This window comes from Chinchilla lanigera, unplaced genomic scaffold (genome assembly GCF_000276665.1).
Source record: "Chinchilla lanigera isolate Chin_1 unplaced genomic scaffold, ChiLan1.0 scaffold00038, whole genome shotgun sequence".
In the NCBI taxonomy this organism is placed as follows: domain Eukaryota; kingdom Metazoa; phylum Chordata; class Mammalia; order Rodentia; family Chinchillidae; genus Chinchilla; species Chinchilla lanigera.
Genome location: NW_004955439.1, coordinates 14,777,441 through 14,799,379, shown reverse-complemented (window position 1 = coordinate 14,799,379; position 21,939 = coordinate 14,777,441). Strand labels below are relative to the sequence as shown.

At 45.5% G+C, this 21,939-nt stretch overlaps 1 protein-coding gene across 8 annotated transcripts in view; it reads right to left on the bottom strand.

The window, feature by feature from the left end:
- Unc93a (unc-93 homolog A (C. elegans)) overlaps positions 1-15,736 on the bottom strand; it is a 39,942-nt gene extending 24,206 nt beyond the window's left edge. Inside the window, exons 1-2 of one of the 8 annotated variants that reach the window (XM_013517422.1) lie at positions 6,971-7,049; positions 6,182-6,331 (exon numbers count right to left, since the gene is read on the bottom strand). In XM_013517422.1, coding sequence (XP_013372876.1) covers positions 6,182-6,278 — 97 coding nt within the window. In that variant the 5' untranslated portion in view covers positions 6,279-6,331; positions 6,971-7,049. Of the gene's footprint in view, positions 1-6,181; positions 6,659-6,970; positions 7,055-15,197 lie in introns of those variants that run through there. The other 7 variants (XM_013517424.1, XM_013517425.1, XM_013517427.1 and 4 more) reach the window with 7 other exon arrangements.
- Between the last annotated feature and the right edge of the window lie 6,203 nt (positions 15,737-21,939).

The window sequence follows — 21,939 nt, the reverse complement described above, 5'->3', positions numbered from 1 at the left end:
GATGGTTCAATATATGCAAATCAATCAATGTAATACAACTTATCAACAGAGCTAAAGGCAAGAATCACATGATCATCTCAACAGATGCAGAAAAAGCTTTTGATAAAGTCTAACACTCATTCATGACAAAAATTATACTACAAAGCTACAGATAATTGGCATAGATGGACTTTACCTCAATCTGGTAAAAGCCATCTGTGACAAACCAACAGCCAACACCATCCTAAATGGACAAAAACTGAAAGCTTTCACTTTAAAATCAGGAAGAAGACAAGGATGTCCACTGTCACCACTCTTGTTCAACATAGTTTTGGAAACATTAGCCAGAGCAATTAGACAAGAGAGAGAAATAAAAGGAATAAGGGTAGGAGAGGAAGAAGTGAAATTATCATTATTTGCAGATAACATGATACTCTGCATAGAAGACCACAAAAACTCCACCAAAAGACTTCTAGAATTAATCAACAAATTCAGTAACATTGCTGGATACAAAGTTAACACTCAAAAATCAATAGCACTCCTATACATGAACAACAAATATACTGAGAGAGAAATAAGGAAACCATACCTTTCACAACAGCATGCAAAAAATTGAAATATTTAGGAATTAATCTAACAAAAGAAGTAAAATATCTATACAGTGAAAATTACAGTACTCTGCAAAAAGAGATTGAAGAGGAGTTCAAAAAATGGAAAGGTATTTCTTGTTCATGGATAGGAAGAGCCAACATTGTGAAAATGGCCAAGCTCCCAAAATTGTTATACAGATTCAATGCAATTCCGATGAAAATATCATTGGTATACCTCACAGACCTAGAGAAAATATTCCTGAAATCATCTGGAACCAGAAAAGACCCAGAATGCTAAAAGCAATCCTGGGAAACAAAGGCAAGGAGGAGGTATCACATTCCCGATTTGAAATTATATTACAAAGCTACTGTGATAAAATCAGCATGGTATTGGCAAAAAAAAACAGTCTTGAAGATCAGTGGAACAGACTAGAAGATGCAGCCACAACCATAAAGACACTCAGCCACCTTATCTTTGACAAAGGGGCCAAACATGTTCACTGGAAGAAAGACAGCCTCTTTAATAAATGGTGCTGGGAAAGCTGGCTTTCCAGACTCCAAAGACTAAAACTAGACCCAAGCCTATCACCATGCATAAAAATAAAGTCAAAATGGCTTAAAGATCTAAATATTAAAGCAGAAACAGTAGATCTATTGGAAGAGAAGTATGTAGAAGTCTTGAACACTTAGGGGTAGGTAGAGGGTTCATGAACAAACACCAAACTGCAGGGGAAATATTTCAAGAATCAACATCTGGGATCTCACCATATGAAAAGTTTTTGCACATCTAAACATATCACCAACACAGTTAAAAGAAAACCCATGAATCAGGAAAAAATTTTAGCCAATTGTTCCTCAGACAAAGGACTCCTGTCTAGAACATGTAAAGACTTTGAAAAAATCAGGCCCCCAAATTCAAAGATCCAATACAAAAATGGGCATTTGAGATGACTATACATTTCTCACATGAAGAAATACAAATGGCAAATAAATACATGAAAAAATGTTCAATGTCATTAGTCATCCAAGAAATGCAAATTAAAACAACACTGAAATTCCATCTCACACCAGAAAGAATGGCTATCATCAAGAAATCAACCCAAAATACATGCTGGAGTGGCTGTGCAGAAAAAGGTACTCTTCTCCACTGTTGGTGGGAGTGTAGACTGGTTCAACCACTATGGAAATTAATTTGGACATTCCTCAGTAAACTAAGATTAGAGCTCCCATTGAACCCAGTTATTTCCCTCCTGGGTATTTTTTCAGAAAAACTGAGAACAGCATACCACAGCTATTTATGTGCACCCATGTTTACAGTAGTGCAATTTGTAATAGCTAAATCTTGAAAACAACCCAAATGTCCATCAATTGAGGAATGAATAAAAAAGATGTGGTATTTTTATACAATGGAGTATTACTCAGCTATTAATAAAAATAAACTCGAGGCTTTTATAGGTAAATGGATGCAACTAAAGACCATACTTGTGAATGAAATAAATCAGATTCACATGTGTAAACATCTTATTTCCTCCTTACTATAAGAACCTGAGAGAGTAAATAAAATCTGAAAGGTGCAATAGATATTGTGACAGGGAGAAGAAACTGCTCATATAGGAAGGAATGAAGGAGGGAAGAGGAAAAAGAAAGAAGGAAGAGGAAAAAAATACGTATATATATACACAGGATAGCTGGGATAATTGTACTACTCATATCTGTTGGTTTATTGAAAGGAACTGTTAATGTGTAATTGTTTTATCAGTCTTGCATGCCTATATCTGGTTATATGTGTAAGCATTTTGAAGAGGACATTATGTAATATAACAACCATTGTTAATATTCTATCACAATGTTTTGAAATTCTGTATCATTTTTATTGTTTTCTATGCTGGTTTGTTTATATTTTTGTTTTTGTTATTTGGGAATTTTTTTCTTTTCTCTTTAAAATGAAAAACAAAATTTATATGTACATACAAGGGTAGATGGGATAGATGTATGCTGATGTCTGAGGCTAATTGAAGGGAACAGTCAGTGCTTGAGAACATTGAGAACAAGCACAATTGTCTTTTATCTTGACCAGTTTTGCACACTTGAATCTGGTGATCAGAATGACTGATCTGGAGACAACACTGTTAAACTCCTACCATCTTGTATGGTGACGCTCTGTATCATTTCCCTTTATTGCTTGTTACTGTCTTTGTTTGATCAATCTTACATTCTTACATCTGGTGGATTGAGCAACTTTGTTGAAGATAACAGTATGGAATGTAGCAACCATTGTTAATTCCTATCATTATGTATTCAGCTCATGTATCATTTTTGTTGTTTTTGTGTTGTTTTGATTTTGTCTTCATTATTGTTCTGTTAGTTTTTTTTAACTTTTAAAATAAAAAATTTACAAAAAATACCAGCATGAATGTCAACTTCATGGTACATACCATAATTCAACTTGTGAAAAAGAACAAACAGGATTATAGATCCCAGGGCTAACCTCTCAGTATTACAAAGACTAATGATTTCACAGTGTTGCACTAAGTTTTAAAAATGATATGAGCATGGCACTTCCATGGGCTTCATTTCACGTGGCCTATGGTACTCTGTAATGCACATCAGCGAAAATCTGAGACCAGTAGAGGACAGGACACTGAGGCTTCAGAAAGCCATGTGATTCAGCAGTGCTGGTCTAGTGCAGTGCTGTCCAAGTCAGCAGACATTGGCCACATGTGGGAATTGAGGTCTTGAAACACAATTACTAGTACTGTGAAATTGAATTCATAATTTCATTTCATTTTGTTAATTAATATTAAAATTTTCCAGGCATGGGGAAACATGTATATAATCCTAAAACTGGGACACTGAGGCAGGAGGATTTCAAGTTTGAGTGCAAAGGCCCTGAGCTCAATCCTTAGGATCATAAAATGAACCAATGAAACTTAAAAAGACGCATGTGGAAGTAGCATCTGCATGGAACAGCCGGGTCTAGAGCTTTAAACAACTTAAACCAAACCTCAAAGGCAATAAGCAAGAAAAATCCCTTCTCTGATCAGTTGTTAGTGACACTTGATGCTTGCAGAGTGCTCCCAATGTTCTGTGACATTGGTCATTTCATCCTAGTTAGGATCCACCACGTGACTCTTACAGCACTGTTAATTTGACACATGGTAGCGCCACAGCTCAAGGAAGTGGGCCACATCAATGAAGTAGCATGACCAACAGCATGGAGATAAAGTTCTTGCAGATCAATTTAGTCCTATGAAAACTGATGTTTTAATAAACATGATGGTTTTGTACATTGACTAAGCATGGACTATCCTGCTTATATAGTTGTGAGAGCAAGAGAGTCTAATGGGCACTACCAACTATTGAAACAGGCTGGCATCCTGATCACACTTAAAACAGAGTAATCTTATCTAAATTAGATCTTTCTTGAAGGGGGAGGCATTGCAAACTTCCAAGGAGCTAAAAACTTTGAAGTCCCCCGAAACTTCCACAAAGTGATCACCAAAATAACTAAGATGACATTTTGACTTTCAGAGAAAATGAGAGGTAGAGAAATATTTAAAGAATTACACTACTTAGCGTAACATGGACTTACCACACTAACCTTGTTATGGGCCAGTACACTTTGACTTCCTTTTTCATTTTTGTGGCAACATTTTAGTAGACTTCAACTCTGGCCTGTTTGTAAGCAGCCACAAATGACTTGTATTTTATTTTTATATTAGAAGACCTTGTGGTTTTCCTTCCACTGTCTGCTACTCTTTCTCTCTTGGTTTCTTAAATTTACCAGGATCATCCTCAGGCAGTTGTAGCTGCCTCTGGGAGCAGCTTCCAGTAGCTACCAGCTCTGCTGCTGACAGCAGGAGAGATTATGACTGCACAAAGTGCCCAGGAGACCTAGTCCCACCTTTGCACATCCTCCTCCCTTGTCCCACTAGCTGTCCTCTTTCTAGTTCACAGTGGGTGTCTGATATATGGCTTCAATCCTGTGTGCTTTTTCCCTCTCTCCCTCCCAGCTCCTGTTTTGTCCATGTTAAGAGGGATTTTAAGAACGAGCACTGTCATTTACAATCCAACTTGATCTCTAGCAGAAGATACTTATCACACCCATAATTAGCTATGAACATTTCCCTGAATCAGTAAAGTGAGGATGGAATTTAGATATAGTCACCCAACAGTTTCCAGGTAGCCAAAGGAACACTCTTATATCCTCAGACCCCAACAGCTGCTGTCACCTTTTGGACACATTCCTGCAGACATGTGATTTGATGAGGCAGAAGAATGGCAAACCCTGGGTACCAAGACATGTCCAGATGTTTAAGTCAGCTTCAGAGTTATTTGGTGTTGTGTTCTGGAGCCAGGAACCTGGAGCAGGGCCAACTCCACAAGGCTGAAGAACTGTAGATATAAACAACTCAAAAGTACCAATAAGCATTTTTCCTTAAAAGTAGCATCCAAGCCATATCAGCTTGAGAAAAGAGATGGTTTTGTAGACCTGCTTAGTGCTAATGGTTGCTTACTGGGCACTGAAGTGAAAGAGCCCATGCCTGGTGAGGAGCTGAAAGAAAGAAATGTCTTGGAGATCTCAGGACCCAGGAAGCTGCAAGGACTTCTTCTGCCACTAGATTACACTGTTCTGCCACCACCCAGCGACACTCTGAGGGTTTTGAGAGCTGCTCAGCCACGCTTCAAATCAGTAGACTTCCTGCTAAGCAGCTAGAGAAGCTCTTGATTTTGGGGAAGTCTAGTCAGCAGTTTGCCTTTTTAAGGAGAGTGCTCACAGAAGCAAATTAATATCAATTTTCTTGACATTTACACCTAAAATCTAAGAGCAGTACCAAATAAATTCACATTTTTACCTATAGGAAGATAAAAATTTTACATACAGGGAACAGAACAAATTATTGTCTTCATTAGGCATTCTTTCATTTTGAAAATAAATGTATTTGGTGCTTCTTTTCTTTTAATGAAGAGTAATTTGTATCAGCACAACTATGGCCTGAGAAAAGGTTTTCTCTTAGCAAGTATTTCAATATTCACAGTCATGCAAACAGACTGCCAACCCAGACAGACCCACAGTGGGGTGCACAGCAGTGACTATGTCACGTGGCTAGATAGAGGGCTTCCTGAGTGCTTGGGGGATGTGCCTGGACCCAGGCTCCCTTCTCAGCAGAGGCGGAGTCAGAGCCAAAGGTCCTGAGCCCAGGTCTTTCAGCTAATTTCTGTTAACTACTGGACAGCAGAGAACTCCCTTATGACAAAGAGCTGAAACTTCTCTCATCCTCAAGTATTTATAAATTGTATCATCACCTCCTGTGGTGAGAGCTTTGGATGTCTGGGATTTTGGGTCTTCCTTTCTTTCAGAGGTTCTTAGCACATACTTCCACATCTGAGTGGCCTGAGGATCCCATAGAGTCCCCAGTACCACACCTAATCCAGCCACACACCTCAGAGGAGGAGGCCAGTAGCTCATAACTTATCATTGCCTTCCATTCTCCCTGCCATGGTTGCAGCATTAAACAGACAGAGCTCAGAAGATGCTTACTGGTTCCCCTCAGATGACCACAGCCCCAAGTTCAGGACATGTGTGTGTACCCACACAGCCACACACGTACCTTTTGCTTTCCAAGTGCATAGTTTCACTGCCTGATATGGAATGTACTTCTGCAGCCATCTAGAGCATTGGTGTGTGGCCCGCTCAGTATCAAGCATTGTAACAGGTGCTGGACAAACCCTCAGTAGGATATTTTCATGGGGGCTGAATTCTAGCCAAGGAAGCAGAACATAAACAACTACACACATACAGATGTCAAATGGATCTATAAAACAGGAATTGCTGGCCAAAGGCAAAGCAGGTAACATGATAGAAAGTATGGGACTGGTGGGATAGGGCACTCATACGCAGGCGTGAGCACATGCATGCACACACACACACACACACACACACACACACACACACCCTCCACCAGCGGAGCAGAATGACACCCAGCCACAGAGAGAGGAGCTCTGCTCCAGCATGCTCATCTAGGCAGGTTCTCTCTCTATCCACAGGAACTGAAAGGCCCAGCTCTATAGCCAGCTTAGGAGCCAGAAAACTCACTAAAATGAGTAAGATCCAGCTGAGTGTAGCAAGAAGCTGATGACCTAGTCTGAGAGCTGGACAGCTGAAGGCCAAACACATATCTATCTGCCAAGCCAAGACAAGGGACAGAAAGTGATGACTGTGCTGGAATTGTTCAGGCAGATTGCAATCAGTCGTTCTGCTGTACATGCAAACCACAGCACTGTCAAGTTACGCTGGTAAAGCTCCAGACGATTTTGTGCCTTTGCTCCCACCACACACAGACAACCACAAAAGTGATCTTTGTCCCCTCACTCAATAATGCCATCCTGGGTTGATTTACCTGGCCTCGTTTGAGTCACCTCTGGGACACACTCCTGAAATGGTGAGAAGTGTAAGGACGCTGCTTTTTAGCGCACTACAGGAAGTGACTGATTTCACTAAGCAAAGCACACTGGGAAACTGTTGGGAAATACTTATTTCTGCTTCCCCTGGTGGTAGGCATGTTTGCAAAGGAAACTTCACACTGAAGCTGCAGAACAGCCTTTCGGAAAGGTTTGGGGCAAGCTGTGGAGGAACACACTTGAAAAATACTTGATGGGATTGAGTATATTTTTAAAAGGTTTCTAGTAAAAAGCAGCGCTTAATTTTTTAATAAAAAGTAGGATCAACTCATTTTCATGAAAAATCACATATATGTGTGTATGTATATGTATCTATTATAAATAGATACACATACATATGTAATATGTACTGCCTCATGGACTTCTTGTATGTAGGTGTATACACCTGTGTAAATATCCACACTGTGTGTATGTGCACATGCCAACACATAGTGAGTCTAAGCAGACTCACACAAAACTTCTCTGGATGATATAATCTGTGGGAGGAAAGGACAAATGTAGCACTTTTCTTACCTATGTACTAATTCCATACCTGTAGCAAGAACATCTAATTTTAGAAGGATAAAAATTTTCAAAGTTAAAGATAATTTTCTAAAGAAATTTTCTTACAAAAAGCCCTACAAGTTAAACACCACCTTCCTCCTGGGCTACCTGTTTCCAGGGTTACCTCTTTTCCCTCCCATGTCCCTCAGCCCCTGAGAGTGGAGGTGACAGAGGGAGCAGGGACCCTATGCATCAGATCCTGCTTGCCCTTCCCTCGATTCTGGATTCTTGAGGCTGGCTGAGGCCACCCTCAGGCACGTGGTACCACTGCCTGTGCCTGCGCAGGGCTCCCTTGGGCTCCAGCTCACTTTCCCTGCAGGGAGACAACAACTTTTGGTCTGGCCTCTTCACTGGAAAGAAGCCAGAAGTGTGGCTGGCACACTGGCTGAACCCCGAAAGAGCTGTGCAGGCAGGGATTGTGCATTCAGTAAGTAGGTTCCAAGTTTATGCCCTCAACAAGGGGTGGATGTGACAAAAAAAGCTACAGCCTCCTTCCCTGCGGTGACCAGCAGCACTGTCAGCTGCCCTCCCTCGGGGAAGGTACTACATAACTGTCCGTCTGCTCAGTCCTGCTCTCTATTGGGTCCTGTCCAGCTGGCCCAAAGGCTGAGATGGCAGGGGGTTGTAGGCTGGTGCTGCTCTTAAGGAGCTGGTTAAGCTGATTATGCACTGTGAGGTGATGCAGGATTGTGACTTACAGGGAATGAGGGATCTGTGCTCCCGGTACGAAGCTGCGGAAGGATCAGCCAACGGCCTGGGTCCTGCTGGCTGTCCCTGCATGCACCTGCCCAGAGCGAGCACCCCAGAGCCCTGACTCAAATAGCAGAGGTTTGGCAACACGCCCACTGGGCTCATCAGCCTTTTGAAGACTGGAGCCCCCGTGCTTGCCCCAGCCAATGTGCTAGAGGACACGGCGTCACCCTGAGTGTCCCTGGGACTCGAGAAGCCATTAACCTTCCCAGCTGGGTGGTGTGAGCTGCATTCCTGCCCCTTACACTGTAATTTTTAAAAACTTTTAAATCTTTGACCAACAGGGAATTTATGTTGCTAAAAGCAGTAGGATATTGGGACAGCTTTAGTTTTTAAAGTCACTAGAGTTTTGCCTCAACATAATGGATTAAGTAGTCTGAACTTTTTACATCATTTTGCAATGTCAGTTTATCATGCACTGCATTTAATACATGTACTTTTATGCTCAGAATAAACTTCTGGACTCTATTTTCTTTACATGTCCTGTCTGTTCCCACAGTAGTGCCATCCTGTTTAGCTCACTGGATTTAACAGTGTGTCTCAGTACTTTGGAGGGCACGGTCCTCTCATTGTCCTTATTTCAGGGTCTTTCAGAAACAGCCTAGATAGAGACCAGAGAGTGGAAGTTTTCCTAAGAACTGTCAAGATTATCACTGAGAGAAGAAGGGCAGACATAGGCCTGGGCAAAAAGGGAAACAGAGGACAGGAGAGAGAGAGGAAGGAGAGGAAGAACAACAGACAAACGGTCAGAAAGGAGGCTGCAGCATATGACCTTGGCAGGCAGCCCTCTCACTCCCCGTCCTTTCTGTTGTCCTGCCGAGGTCACTCAGAGTGAGCCAGTGGGACACTATTCATCCCAGCACCACAGGGCCTCGAGCTCTGAGGGTCCTGCCTCAGGTTGACATTGGCTCAAAGAGAGTCCATCCAAGTGGATCCCACAGGTGGAATTGCTGGGGAGTAAACACCAAAGGGCTCTTCTCAATAATAAATATTTGAGAAAACCAAATGTAACATTTGCCTTTCTCCATGTCACCCTCCAGGAAGGACTAAGGTCTTCTCCAGGCCCTTTCATAGGGCGTATTCAACCTTGTAAGCAGTCTGGGTGGTGGGTAACTCTAGATTAGTCACAGGAATGTCCCTCAGAGGCCTCAGTTAACTGCCTGCCTCAGGGGGTTTCTTCAGAGTGACCAGGAAGAGACTCAGCCCAGGAGAGTGTTGGGACCATGACTGATGGCCACAGAGCTCCAGGGAACAAGTCCTCCTGTCCTCCAGGGGACCATGGCCAGGTACCATGCCTGCTACAGTGCCTGACATTAATTGGACTTTGATTATTCTTTCTGAAGAGTAGTAGACAGCAATAACTGAGCTAGAGCATGCAAAGGTTTTAAAGGTTTTTCAGAAAGAGTAAATAAGATACAAAATGTACAATAGATACTGTAAAATGGGAGGGAACTCCAAAAGGAAAGATAAACTGTTTTGGGGGAATGGAAGAAAGAAAGAAGTGAAAAGCAAAAGGAAAAGCAAAAGAGTGACTCCGTGTCATCTAGCATGTTGGCTGGGGCAAGCACGGGGGCTCCAGTCTTCAAAAGGCTGATGAGCCCAGTGGGCGTGTTGCCAAACTCTGCTATTTGAGTCAGGGCTCTGGGGTGCTCGCTCTGGGCAGGTGCGTGCAGGGACAGCTGACACAAAAGATAATTAACATAGTTAGGCTACTAATTTCTCTCAGTTCCCTGAAAAGATAGGTCTGTGCTAATATTGTTTTAAGTGCTGATGTATCATACTCTGAGTAAGTAATTTAAAGATAACAATACACAGCGTACTAACCATTGTTACCCTCCTATCATATTGTTTTGGAATTTTGTTTTTTGTTTGTTTCTTGAATATTTTTTCCTTAAAATAAAAATTTAAAAAACATTTTTCCTTTTGTTATTAAACTTATTATACAATTTTATGCTAAAAAACCTGCTGGTATTTTTACTGGGGTTGGATGAATTTACCTATAATTTAGTATGCTCTATAAAGAGAATTATGGATACCCAGAGTGCATGTCAAAGCTCAGCTGATGAACAAAATGTATCTCCTAACTGTTGCTATGAAGACAAAATTTTGCTATTGTTACTATTGGGTAAAGGATAGCATTTTATGACTTTATTTATTCTCAGGTGAGGTGATTTTCACTCCTGCTGGACAGAACATCTTCACTGATCACTGAGCACTGAATGACAGGTATAGCGACAAAGGGAAATGTCCCCTCCTCTCTCTGAGGTTTCATTGGAATAAACTGTCCAAGACAAAATAGGAGAAAAGACGTATGAAATGACTAATGTGCACATGGGGGAATCACAGGACTGCAATTACCCGCTATTCAAGATTATTCAAAACACCACCCTCCCTATGGAGGAGGCAGAAAATGGGAAGTGTAGACTATTTTAAGGGCTGGTAGGTAATTATTAGGGGAATGGATGGTTCTGTAGCCAGAAATTGGCTTGCAGAATAATTCTCTGTGGAGTCTGCAGAAGCCCAAGTGACAGACAGTACCCTGCGAGGAGGTCCTGCAGGTGTGGACATAGCCCTGTGTCTTCTTGAACAGGAGCTGGTCTTTGGGTGTGACAGAGGCAAAGTGTTCCCTTGCCGTCTGGCTTCTTAATGCAGACCAGGGGCTTGCAGAGGTAGCCTCTGTCTGCATTTAGTGGAAGGGCAGACAAGCGCAGAGGGGCCTGGTTCTGAGCCTGGTTCTGAACCTGCTCTTCAGACCACTAATTCCCTTGAGGTCCAATGCTCAGCATGCAAAGAGGGACATAGCTGGAACATCGTTCTCTGAGCCCCAACAACTCCAAGGATGGGCTCCAGTTCTACTCTCCTCTACCGCTCTGGACACACAGTCACTGCTAACTGAATATCGGTCCTTGATTTTCCTGCTGCACTGTGATGCTGAGGCAGCACCATGTCTATGTACTTCCGTGGCAGTGCCATGAGTTTGCACTAGAGTGCTGGTCCAGGGAGGGGTTGTCTCCTGACACTCAGAAGCCAGAGAATGAGTGGTCACCCTCACACCACAGAATACTAGCAAAGGACTGAAAAGCTGAGCAGCAGGACATATTTTGTATATCCTATCAGCACATTATCTGAAAAGTAACTTTCAGAATCAGGTTAAATCATGTTTGCACCCAGATATTAAAAAAGGAGCATGTGTTTTAAAATGTTCATAAGATAGGAGAACATCAGGCATACGCTAGACTTGGTTCAAAGGAAAAGTGAAAATGAGTGTGTGGGAAAGGAATCTGAACTGAATTATAAATGCAGGTGAGGCTGTGTTCCCCAGGGGCAGGAAAGCAGGTAAACCTCTGTTGGTCAGGACCATGGATGCGTCCACCAGGTATCTGTAATGCAGAGCTGCAGAAATCGTCAAAGACAGTATTAGCGGATGTGTCTGCTATAGTTTTCCACTAAAATACAAAGTTTGCTTCTACATGTCTAATAATTATGTCTTAACTCACTAGGAGATTATCTTTAACCTCCTTTAACTGATAATATCCCTATATGTCAAAGGCTGTCTACATTCTTAAAACTCAAATAAAAGATTTTCTTTAAAATATGTCCCCTGGAAATGACTAAAAATCAAACACAAAGCCCAAACAAACGACTTCTTCCAATCTCAACTTTTCCTGGAGATTACAACTCTCAGGGTAACACATCTATTGTTGATTATGTAACTCTTAGTGACAGTCGGAGGCCTTCAGGAGGCAGTGTGAGTGCATGCATACGCACGCGTGTGCGCGCACACACACACACATGCACACGTGCACCATCTTCATATTACAGGTGAGAAACCCTGTGTTTTGAGATCACTCCTGGGTAGACTGGCGTCTACTTGTAGCTAAGGACGTTCCTATGAGAGACTAATGCCCTTGAGGGGGCTCAAAAGACGCCTTCTAAGACATGCCACCCCAGCATAGGGGTTGTTCAGAGCTGATAGCCATTGAGACAAAGCACACCCAGGAAGGCCCTGCCTCCTCCATCTGACTGGCAGGAAGTATGAACTCGCCTGTGAGGGAGTCCTCCCAGTCATGCGTCTTCCTGAGCCTGGAAGGGATAATATCTTCATCATGGGGGTGGCACCGCAGCAGGACAGAGCCTACATGGCCAGACCTTACTAGCTGCCCTTCTTTTCTCTAGTTCCTCATGGGTTTATCTTTTTGAAGAATTGAAACTCAGATTGGGTACCATTAGATCGGGAGACTCAACACAGAGTTGAAAGACCACAGTCAATCAGCTGTCAGACACAGCCACAGCGGCCTCCTGCCTTATTGCAGGCAGACCTTGGAACTGGGCCAAACCAATTTCCTGAGACACCCCTACCTTCTGCACAAACACTGGTGCCTTCCCCAACCACCCAGAGACCAAGACTGCACCCAACTCCTTTCTTAATGGAGGCTCAACTTTCAACTTATGCCAGCACAATCACCATTCCTGCCGAACAGGTGGTGCCGTTCCCTCCTCTTGTGGTACAGAGCTATTCACACAACTGGCACTTGGGGAAAACACAGAGCACATTCACAAGACTGTTTGAACCTACTTCAACTGATTGCAATCCTAATTAGCCCCCAAATAGATGTGATTTTCTTTTGTGATTTTGAAAATCGACAGGGTTGATTTTGTTCCAGTGTAACACCTGCTCGGTTGCTGCCCCCGAGACTCAGAGTCCTTCTTCTTTGGCTGGAATTTATTGCTCTTTGTTAGGAGGTTGTGTTGGCCAAGTCCAAGCCCCCTTCAGTTCCTCACCACTGGTCCCTCTTCTGAGTGTGCTCCATGCTCGTGGTAATGAACGGTTTGGTTCTCTCTCCTTCACCTGTGCCTGGTTAGTCTGTTTTGCAGGGTCACTGCAGAGAATGCAGGGAAGGGACAAAGGCTTCTCCCTCAGTCCATGAGGGGAAGCAAGTTTCAGGGCACAGGCTGTAAGGTGTGGAGGAGCAGAGAAGGGAGCCCTGCAGAGATGGACAGGTCTTGGTTTCCACCTGAGGATGGTCTAAGTCACCAACAGAGAGGAGCCTCAGAAGGAAAGGGACCCCAGTCAAACCATGACTTCTGCAGAGCATCCAATGAAAGAAGTCTTCTTTCCCTCTGCAGTAGGAAGTGCTAAACATTGATATAGCTGAGTTGAAATTTTTAAAAACCAAAGCTGGGCAAATGGCCCAAGTCTGCTACCCAGCACCCTGGGAAGATGAGGCAGGAGCATTGCAAATTCAAGCCCCATCTGGGCAGTTTAACCACTTAGCAAGACCTTATCACAAAATTAAAAAATAAAAAGAATAAGATATAGCTCAGTGAAAAGGCTCTTAGTTCAGTTCCCAGTAGTGACCAAAAAATAAATAAATAGATAACAAGTTCACACAAGAGGAGAATTGTACTGTTTTTCTAAGTTTGCACCATCACTGAGTCTAACATCCTTTCAGAGAACTGTATTCTGAGGAATAAAGGATCAGTCACAAAGCCTGAGCACTTTGCCTCACAAGGAATCACTGGAAAGAGACTATCTCCTCAATGTGTTCTTCCCCCAAAATGTACCTTAGTGTAGATCCCACTTGTTCCCAACAGCTGTGACCCTCTGCACACCAGTTTCGCTGGGTGTTGCCACCAATCTGTCGGGACCTCTTCTTCTTCTGGCTTTTGCTGGTGGCCCTTGACCCTGACCTGGTTAATCTCAGGGCTGCTGCCTTGCTGGGCTGGGGCAGGTCTCTCCCATCAGCACCATCCCTGTCATGAAGCTCCAGTATGAAAACTCCAACTTTTCAGTTTAAAAAGCAATGATGCCCATGATATTAAAATGTTCTCATTGTACTCATTTTCCTTCATCCATTTTTCACCCTCTTTCCTAATTTGAATGCAACATTTCCTTAGAAATGAAGTTAACGACAAGTATAAGAATACTGTCTTTTCTTGGTTTTTTTGCTACGAATGTCCTCAGATGTGTGGTTCTGTGTGCATCCCTCAGTGTCAGAGCACAGGACCCCAAGAGAGAACTTCCCAAAAGGCGCATTCTCCTGGGTGCCCTCCAGCGGCTCCTGATCTGCAGGGTACATATGGAGAACACACAACAATAATATCCCAGGGATTGGAAAGCAGCCAGCCCTGGAGCCCAAGGGTGAAACCCTGCCTTGGTCCTGCCTTCTCCACCTTCCTCTCTCCCCTGCCGGGAGACTGAGCTGTGACACCTGTTCTTTATTTGAGACAGGGAGAACCCCAGACTGAGCACTGTCATTTGGGCATTTGCAACAGGCTGCATGTCTGTGTTCCCCAAATTCATGCTGAAATACTCACCTGGGGTGACAGTCTCCAGTGACGGGGCCCCGAGGGTTGATTAGGTCACGATTGTGGCACCCTTAGATATAGCATTAGTGCCCTTACTTAAGGTATCCAGAGAGCTCTCTTACTGCCACATGAAAACAGTGGGCAGCAGTCAGCAAACCCAGAGAAGGTCCTCTCAAGACCCAACTCCAAGCTGCCTCTGACCTTGGACTTCTGTCCCCGGTAATAAGCATAAATGGCTGTTGTTTATAAGCATCCCGGCTATGGCATCTACTTACACCAGCCGCTGACCAGACAGAGCCTCTTAGACAAACTGGTCAGGTTTTCTCAAGGTTTCTGCACAGGGTAAGAGGTTTTCAGCAGCACAGAGAAAAGCCCCATTGAGTGACAGTCTTGCAGAAGTTCTTTCCTGCAACCAATCATATTCTTACCTCCTGCCAACCTGAATATGCTTAGAGTCCACACTTCTTCCCCTTTATTATTTAGCTCAGCCTCAAATCTAAAAGAAGACTCACTTTCTGGATCTTCCTGAGGAACAGGGCATAATGGGTCCCAAGAGGAACATACCGTCTGTGTCAGAGTTGACTGTGAACCCCAGCAGGAGAACAAGCTAGTGAGGACTTGCACAGCATGTGGAAGGAGCAGCTCCTAGATCTCAGGAACAGACTGGTGGTTGGTGGAGATGGTGGAGTCCAGCTGTTGGTGTGGTTGGCAGGCACAAACACCTCCTGCAGAGCTAGGCTCTGCCCTGTGGGTGTGATGTGCTGGCAGTAAACACCCGATCACATTTGTGTGGACATTTCAGCAGGTAACCTCTCTGGCTGGCGAACAGTGGCCAAGAAAACCAAGCTATACAGCTCTTTAGTGCAACAACCCCTGCTGATGGCCCCAGGCAGGTGAGTTGAGTACAGGATTCCCAGAAAGCTTCTCAACAGATAAGGAGGAGGTGGTAGTGAGTGACAAGTTCAACCAGTCCAACAGGAATCCTGAGACTGGGAGTTTCAGGGCCTCCTGCACTAAAGTGTGACAGGGTGGCCAAGAGAGAGAAGAGAGATGCCAGATTTCACGTCTCCTGTGTGTCCCTTCCCAAGCCTGGGGCAAATGCCTGCTCAGATACCCAGCATTCCTGCGGCCTCTGTGGGTGGAGCCTGGCCCCACTCAGCACCTTGTCCTCAGCGCAATGGCCACGCAAGGTCTGTGTGAAGGACTGGTTTTCTCTCCCCACAGGGGAGATGCGGGCTTCTCAGAGCAGAGGGAATGCTCTGGTCAGGGCAGTGGACAGGAACAGTCCAGTGGATGATCTGAGCCCACCTGGAGCACGCTTCACTGACAGTGACGGCTGGCTCTCTGCCTCCTGCCTGGCTGGCCTTTAGTGAGGCGCAGCAGCACTGTGGGGTGTTGTGCCGCTGCGGTGCTGTGGCTGCTGTTTCAAAGGAAGAAGAGACAAAGCTCAGCAAAGCCACAAAGCGTCCCAGGTCACATAGTTGGCCCGCAGTGGGATCTGCATTTAAACTCTTCTCTAGTTGGCTACAGGTCAGCCAACAGTGTCACCAAGGCTGGTCCAAATGCCAACTGCCCTCCCCTCCCCAGCTCATTCCAAGGCTTTATTGTTCCAAACTCCACCTCCATGGGGCCTCTGAAGCCATCACTTCCCTTCCCTGCTTGCAGCTTGCGAGCTCTGCCTCACCCTTGCAAGCCCGCTCCCCTCTCCCTTTGGCTTCTGATGGGCGCCTCACTGCCATCGGCCTCCAGCCCGCACGGCTCTACCTTTCTAGTTGTGTGATGCAGTGTCCTTAGTTGGGTTTTCAGGCTTCTGTGGCTTTCTCCAGCCCAACTGCTCTCAGTTCTGCCCACTGTGCCTCTTAGCAGACACTGGGCATGCTGTCTTCTGCCTACTGCTGGTGTCTATCCGCAGCTTGCAGCCGAGTTGCCTGCAGAGCTTGTGCAAACACAGACACTGTGGCCCACAGGCTTTAATTCCAGCAGCCACAGCTTAGGGACTGCCAGGTAGCAATTGTGTCATTGGCATTTGGAGACCGTCTTAGGCCATCCTTGGTTGGTAGAATTTCAGCCAGTCTCTGTCTCTGTCACTCATTGGCCATCTCCCTGGAAGTTTCCTCATCTGATAAGGGTATCAGTCATATAGGATTTAAGGCTCCCCCTCCAGTAAGCAAGTATGACCTCATCATAACTTGATCATGTCTGTAAATAAAATCATTCTCAAGTGCTGGGTCAGAGCTTCAGCATATCTTTTGGGAGGAAGTGCAACTCAACCCACAACTCCTTTCATTCACGAAGTCTTCCTAAGTCCCACTCTCTCCTTTTTTCCTGTGCATGGTTCTTGGTGCAAGCAATGTGGTCCATGGGGGAACAGTGTGAATCAGGCAAGCCTAGGTAGGTCCTTAGCTGTCTGTGTGCCCACTCTGTGGTTCTGGGAAGTTTTGGCTCAGGTGGAAGGTTAGTCTTTCAAGGCCTCTGTGTCTTTGTCTCCTAGCCACAGATAGCCTACACATCTCTTTCTTCTTCCCATGCAGCCTCCTTGGCTGGTTCCTTGTGCATTAGACCCACAGCAGACAGGTTAATGGAAAAGAAAAAAGCAAGTTTATCACCAGATGTGCTGTTCACAGCCAAGGGGACTCAGCATTGAGGACAGCCAGCATGACTAGAGCCCGGGTTCTTATCAACTCATCACAAAGCATCTGGGAAGTAACAGGACCAAGGGGTGCTGAGTGCCTGGGGTGGGAACTGTGCGAAGGTTCATGTGGGGACAGTTCCAGATGAGGCTGGCTACAGGGACCCTCCTATGGTGCTATCAAGCTGCAAAGGGTCTAGAGTTGTTTCAGGTGAGTGACTTCTGTCCTTCCAGGTAGAGAGGGGAGGGCACATTTACTAGTGAATATCCTGAAAAGCAGGGAGTAGAGCTTTCCTTCCAAAGGCCACATCCCGCAAGCCTCAGCTGGACATCCTCCTCATGCAGCATGGACTTAGGGGGCACAGCTGGCCACCTTTCACTCATCTTGGGCCCCCCTCATGGGCTGGCCAGGATATGCACTCACAGGCATCTAGATGGCTATTGGCACAGGGTAGCAGGAGCTGTAGTAGCCATGCATGGGAGGGGGGTGGCACCTACCTCCCTTGCCCCAGGTGTGCACCACCATCCCCGCTGACTTCACTTACAGAACATAAGTCAAAGATGAGATGAAGCCTGGCATGACGGCACATGCTAATAATACCAGCATTCTGAGGGCAGAGGCAGGAGGATGGCAAGTGCTAGCCCAGCCTGGGCAACTTAGTAACTTGGTGAGACCCTATTTCAAAATAAAAAATTAAAAAGTCTGGGGTTATAGCTCAGTGCAAAGAACCTAACTTCAGTCCCTAGCACTGACCTAAAAAAATGTGAAATGAACAGGAACTTGAAGGTAGTCACAGAGCATTAAGCGACATGAGGACCCTTTCCATCCAGGGTCAAGAGTTGCCCAATGGATCCTGTGATATTGACGTATTCTGCTGTCCCTTCCCCTTCCCCCAGCCAGGGAACAGCCATCAGCCGCCACTGTGCTGGCCACAAGGAAGTTGGTCGCTTAGGCTGTGGCATCTGAGGCCTAAATGCCTAAGTACAGAGGCCTGGAGGTGCACTCTGACCAGAACAGGGCTGTCCTCCCATATCAGCTCCCCTGATAATCCATCTTGTTCCTATCCTCCCACCTCTTGTGGCCACCACTGTAGGGCTCACTTCTTTCTGGGCTTTCCCAGCCTGCTTCCCCTTCAGCTTCTTAATAGACTACTTCGTGTCTGCTTTTTTTCCTCAGTCAGAGTCTTTCTATTTTTCCAGCTGTTCTTGACTTCCTACTCTTAATGCCCCTTCCAGACAGCTGGGACTACAGGTGTGTCACTCTGCCTGGCCATGTGCTCCTCACACAGGACACACCGGGCTGCTGGACACCCCTCCTGGCCTCCAAATCAGCCCGCCAAGGATTCATGCTGTGTTTTCAAACATCCAGCGTGGTTAAAATCCACGCTCAGCTTTTTATTCTTTCCCATAGATTCACATTGACCCACAGAAGTGGTCTTCTGCCCAATCCTGGCTTCTGCAGTGGAAACCCAGAATAACAGGTGCTAAGTACCAACAGGCACTGACTGACCGTCACTGGCTTCAGGCCCCCATAATGAGAGAGGGCAATGACTGTGCCAGTAAGCTTGGCTTCTCTCTGACCCATCCTGAGACCTGAACTATTGATGCGATTTCACCCAGAGCTGCACCCACACTGCAGATGGGACCGGGTGTGGTTGTGGGTCAGACCCATGTTCAGCCTCCAGTTCCACTTGTGACCAGACACTGAGACCCAGTAAGTTCCCAGTTGCAAGCTGCTGTGCCAGTGTATGCAGCAGGGTAATACACGCCATGTGGCATGGGCCTGGCAATAGTGATTAATGACAGGTGTATGTATGAGTGTTCACACAACCCCATTTATCACTGGTCGCTTGCAAATTGTGGTCCTGAGGCCTGGAGTTCTCCCCCAGTTTCTGCCATAATAAGGAGCACTTGGCTTCTAGGCTGCTCTGATCTCAAGGACAGACCTCTGTGCTTTCTCTGCATTCACTTACAGTCTTGTACTGGGGATCTTGCTATGGGGGTGGGAGCTGGGTCTCCTGTACCTGATATGTTAGAGGAACAGAGGCTGCACACCGCCACCTTGGGTATCAGGGCCGTCCCTTCCCAACAGGAGCCTTTGCTTCCTCCAGGGAGCTGGCAACCAACATGCTTCTGGCCAGCTGAACGGGGCAGAGAAGTATAATTAGGAGCTATCAGAGCATGGTTTCAGTCTATTCTAACCAGGAGAGACTTTACCAACCTTGTAATTATGGGACTCAAGCTCTTCTGCTATTGGTAGGAGTTTAATGGACAGAACTGTTCGCCCTGCTGCTCTGACTCTGGGGACATAGTGTTACAGAAGAATTACAATAGCAGAAGATAGGTGTGACCCAAGCTCAGTCCCGGCACCACCCTGGCTGAAGCATCATGGGCAGTTACAGAGATTTTTATCTCAGGGAAATGAACAAACAAAGCCTCCAACAAAGGCAGCCAAGACAATCAGAGAGGGAAGGCTGATGTTTATCCAGCACCTGGCCTACCAGCACCTGCACGCCTCAGGTCCTTCAGTCCTGGCCCAAGTGCAACAAATCCAATGCCACCTTCTGCACTGGGCAAATATGGGGAATCCAGGCTTTCAGGGGTCACTAGACCCCAATTCTCAGTGGGCTGATCACAAAGAAGTTACTAGGGATTGCACCCAAGGTTTTTGTGCTGTTACATCTGCAAGCCGTTTTTTTCAAACTTATTTTGAGACAGAACCTTGATAAGTCACTAAGTTATCCAAAAAGTTAACTTTTGCTCAGAAAAAGTTCAGTGTAAATTCCATGTTCCCAACTACAAAGCAAACCCCTGCAAGGCCTTCCTGGGTCCCTGTTCTGTGGCTGCCCCTGCCCATTGTCCTTCCTACTTGGCTGGGGAATGATGAATGAGAGAGTTTTGATGTCCCCTTGAAAAGTTCTAGAAGTGACCAGCGTGGAGCATTCAGCTCTACTCATATCTAGGGCTGTGCCACAAAAAGCTGGGGACAAAGCCTATCCTGGCAGCCAGGCAGGAAGGGACAAGGATCCGGTGAATATATAACTGTCTGGGCCCTAACCCAGACTATTCAGTCACACAACCACACAGGTCTATGTCCAGAGAAGGTCAGCTGGCCTGAGCCCAATATCAAGCTGCTTCTCTGACTTCATGTTCTGAATCCCATTGCTCCCTGGCTACTGGGCTAGGACTGCTCAGCCCATAATTGGGAATCAGAGTTCACAAAAATGAATGAGTTATGTTGTGAAGCTGACTGATAAGGAAGCTGGAGTCAGGAAAGAAAAGGTCAAATCTGCCTCTGGATTAGCTGGTATCAGGGGAATTTATAGGAAGGCAGTGGGAGAAGCTTCTTGCTGACTGATGGTCAAGAAGGGAATTTTAGGGTTATTCTGTGCAGTTGTAGAAGGGGACCACACCTCATTACAGGTCACATGTCTCTACTGGGTAGAGTTACCTTGTTCTGCACAGGTAATTTTGAGCTGTCACCTCAAAAGGTCACCGACTGGATGAGCTAGGTTCTTCTACACAAGTTCATTCTTCTAAGGCTGGTTCCAAACTGCAGTTGTTATTGTGATTGTTCTTGTTGTTGAGGAGTTGGGGGTTTTTGTTTTGTTTTGCCTTTTTGAGATAAGGTTTCTCTATGTAGTTCAGGCTGGGCTTGAACTCACTTTGTAGTCTCGCTGGCTTTAAACTCACAGCCATCCTCCTGCCTCAGCCTCCCAAGTGCTGGGATTATAGGTGTGCACTACCATGCCCAGCCCAAACTGCCTTTGAATGGCTTCTGGAAGCTCTTCCTGAAATGCAGTTTAAGCACTTCATTATTTAAGAAATGTGTATCCTTGATGATTCAACTTTTCAGTAGAGCAGACAGAACGCCTCCTTCACAGAAGTGTGGTGAAAATATGAAGAGACTGCCTGGGGCAGAGGGTTGGGATCTGTTAATTACAGACAGTAAGAGAAAGGTAGCAGCTTAAACCTCTCTGTGGTTCTCAGGGTAGCAGCATCTACAGGCCAGGATGGTGCCTTCTGCCCATGGGCAACATGTGTGACAGAGGGACAACCAGGAAGGCAGACCTGGCTGTGCCTCCTGGCCCACCTGGCCTGCGCAGTCCCCAAACTGGGCACTGGACATCTGATCTAAAGAAGGTGGCTGAATCACCCTCTGAAATACACCACTGCGGAGCGAGAGACCACGATAAATTAAACCACAGCCTTAGCAATGTAACAGAAGAACCTGAAACAGAGAAGAATATGCAGTGCTGGCCTTAAAGCAAACAGTAATGAGTGGCTAACATAGCTTCAAAGCCGCTACCAAGCAGAGAATGCTGTGTGTCTGGAGAGCCCCTGTGACCTTGGACTCCACAGGAAACGGGATTCAGCTGAGACTGCAGAGAGATACGCATCAAAGCAGCCAGCTGTGTCTGAAATCACTCCATGTGCTTTCCTCTCCCAAGCATACCGGAAAGAACAAAAGGAGCAGGCACAATTGCCTGGCGGACTGATTAAGGCAGAGAAAGTCTGTGCTGTACATTATTTTGGCAAATTTGGACAGAAACAGGTACTTGCCTGACTTCTCTGATCATTGTCTCTTTTTCTCACTTGCATTTGCAAAAGGAGAAGGAGATTCAGGGTTCACTCTGCTCCTTGTGCCTTGTGAGGTGGTGCGGGAGCAGCGAGAGG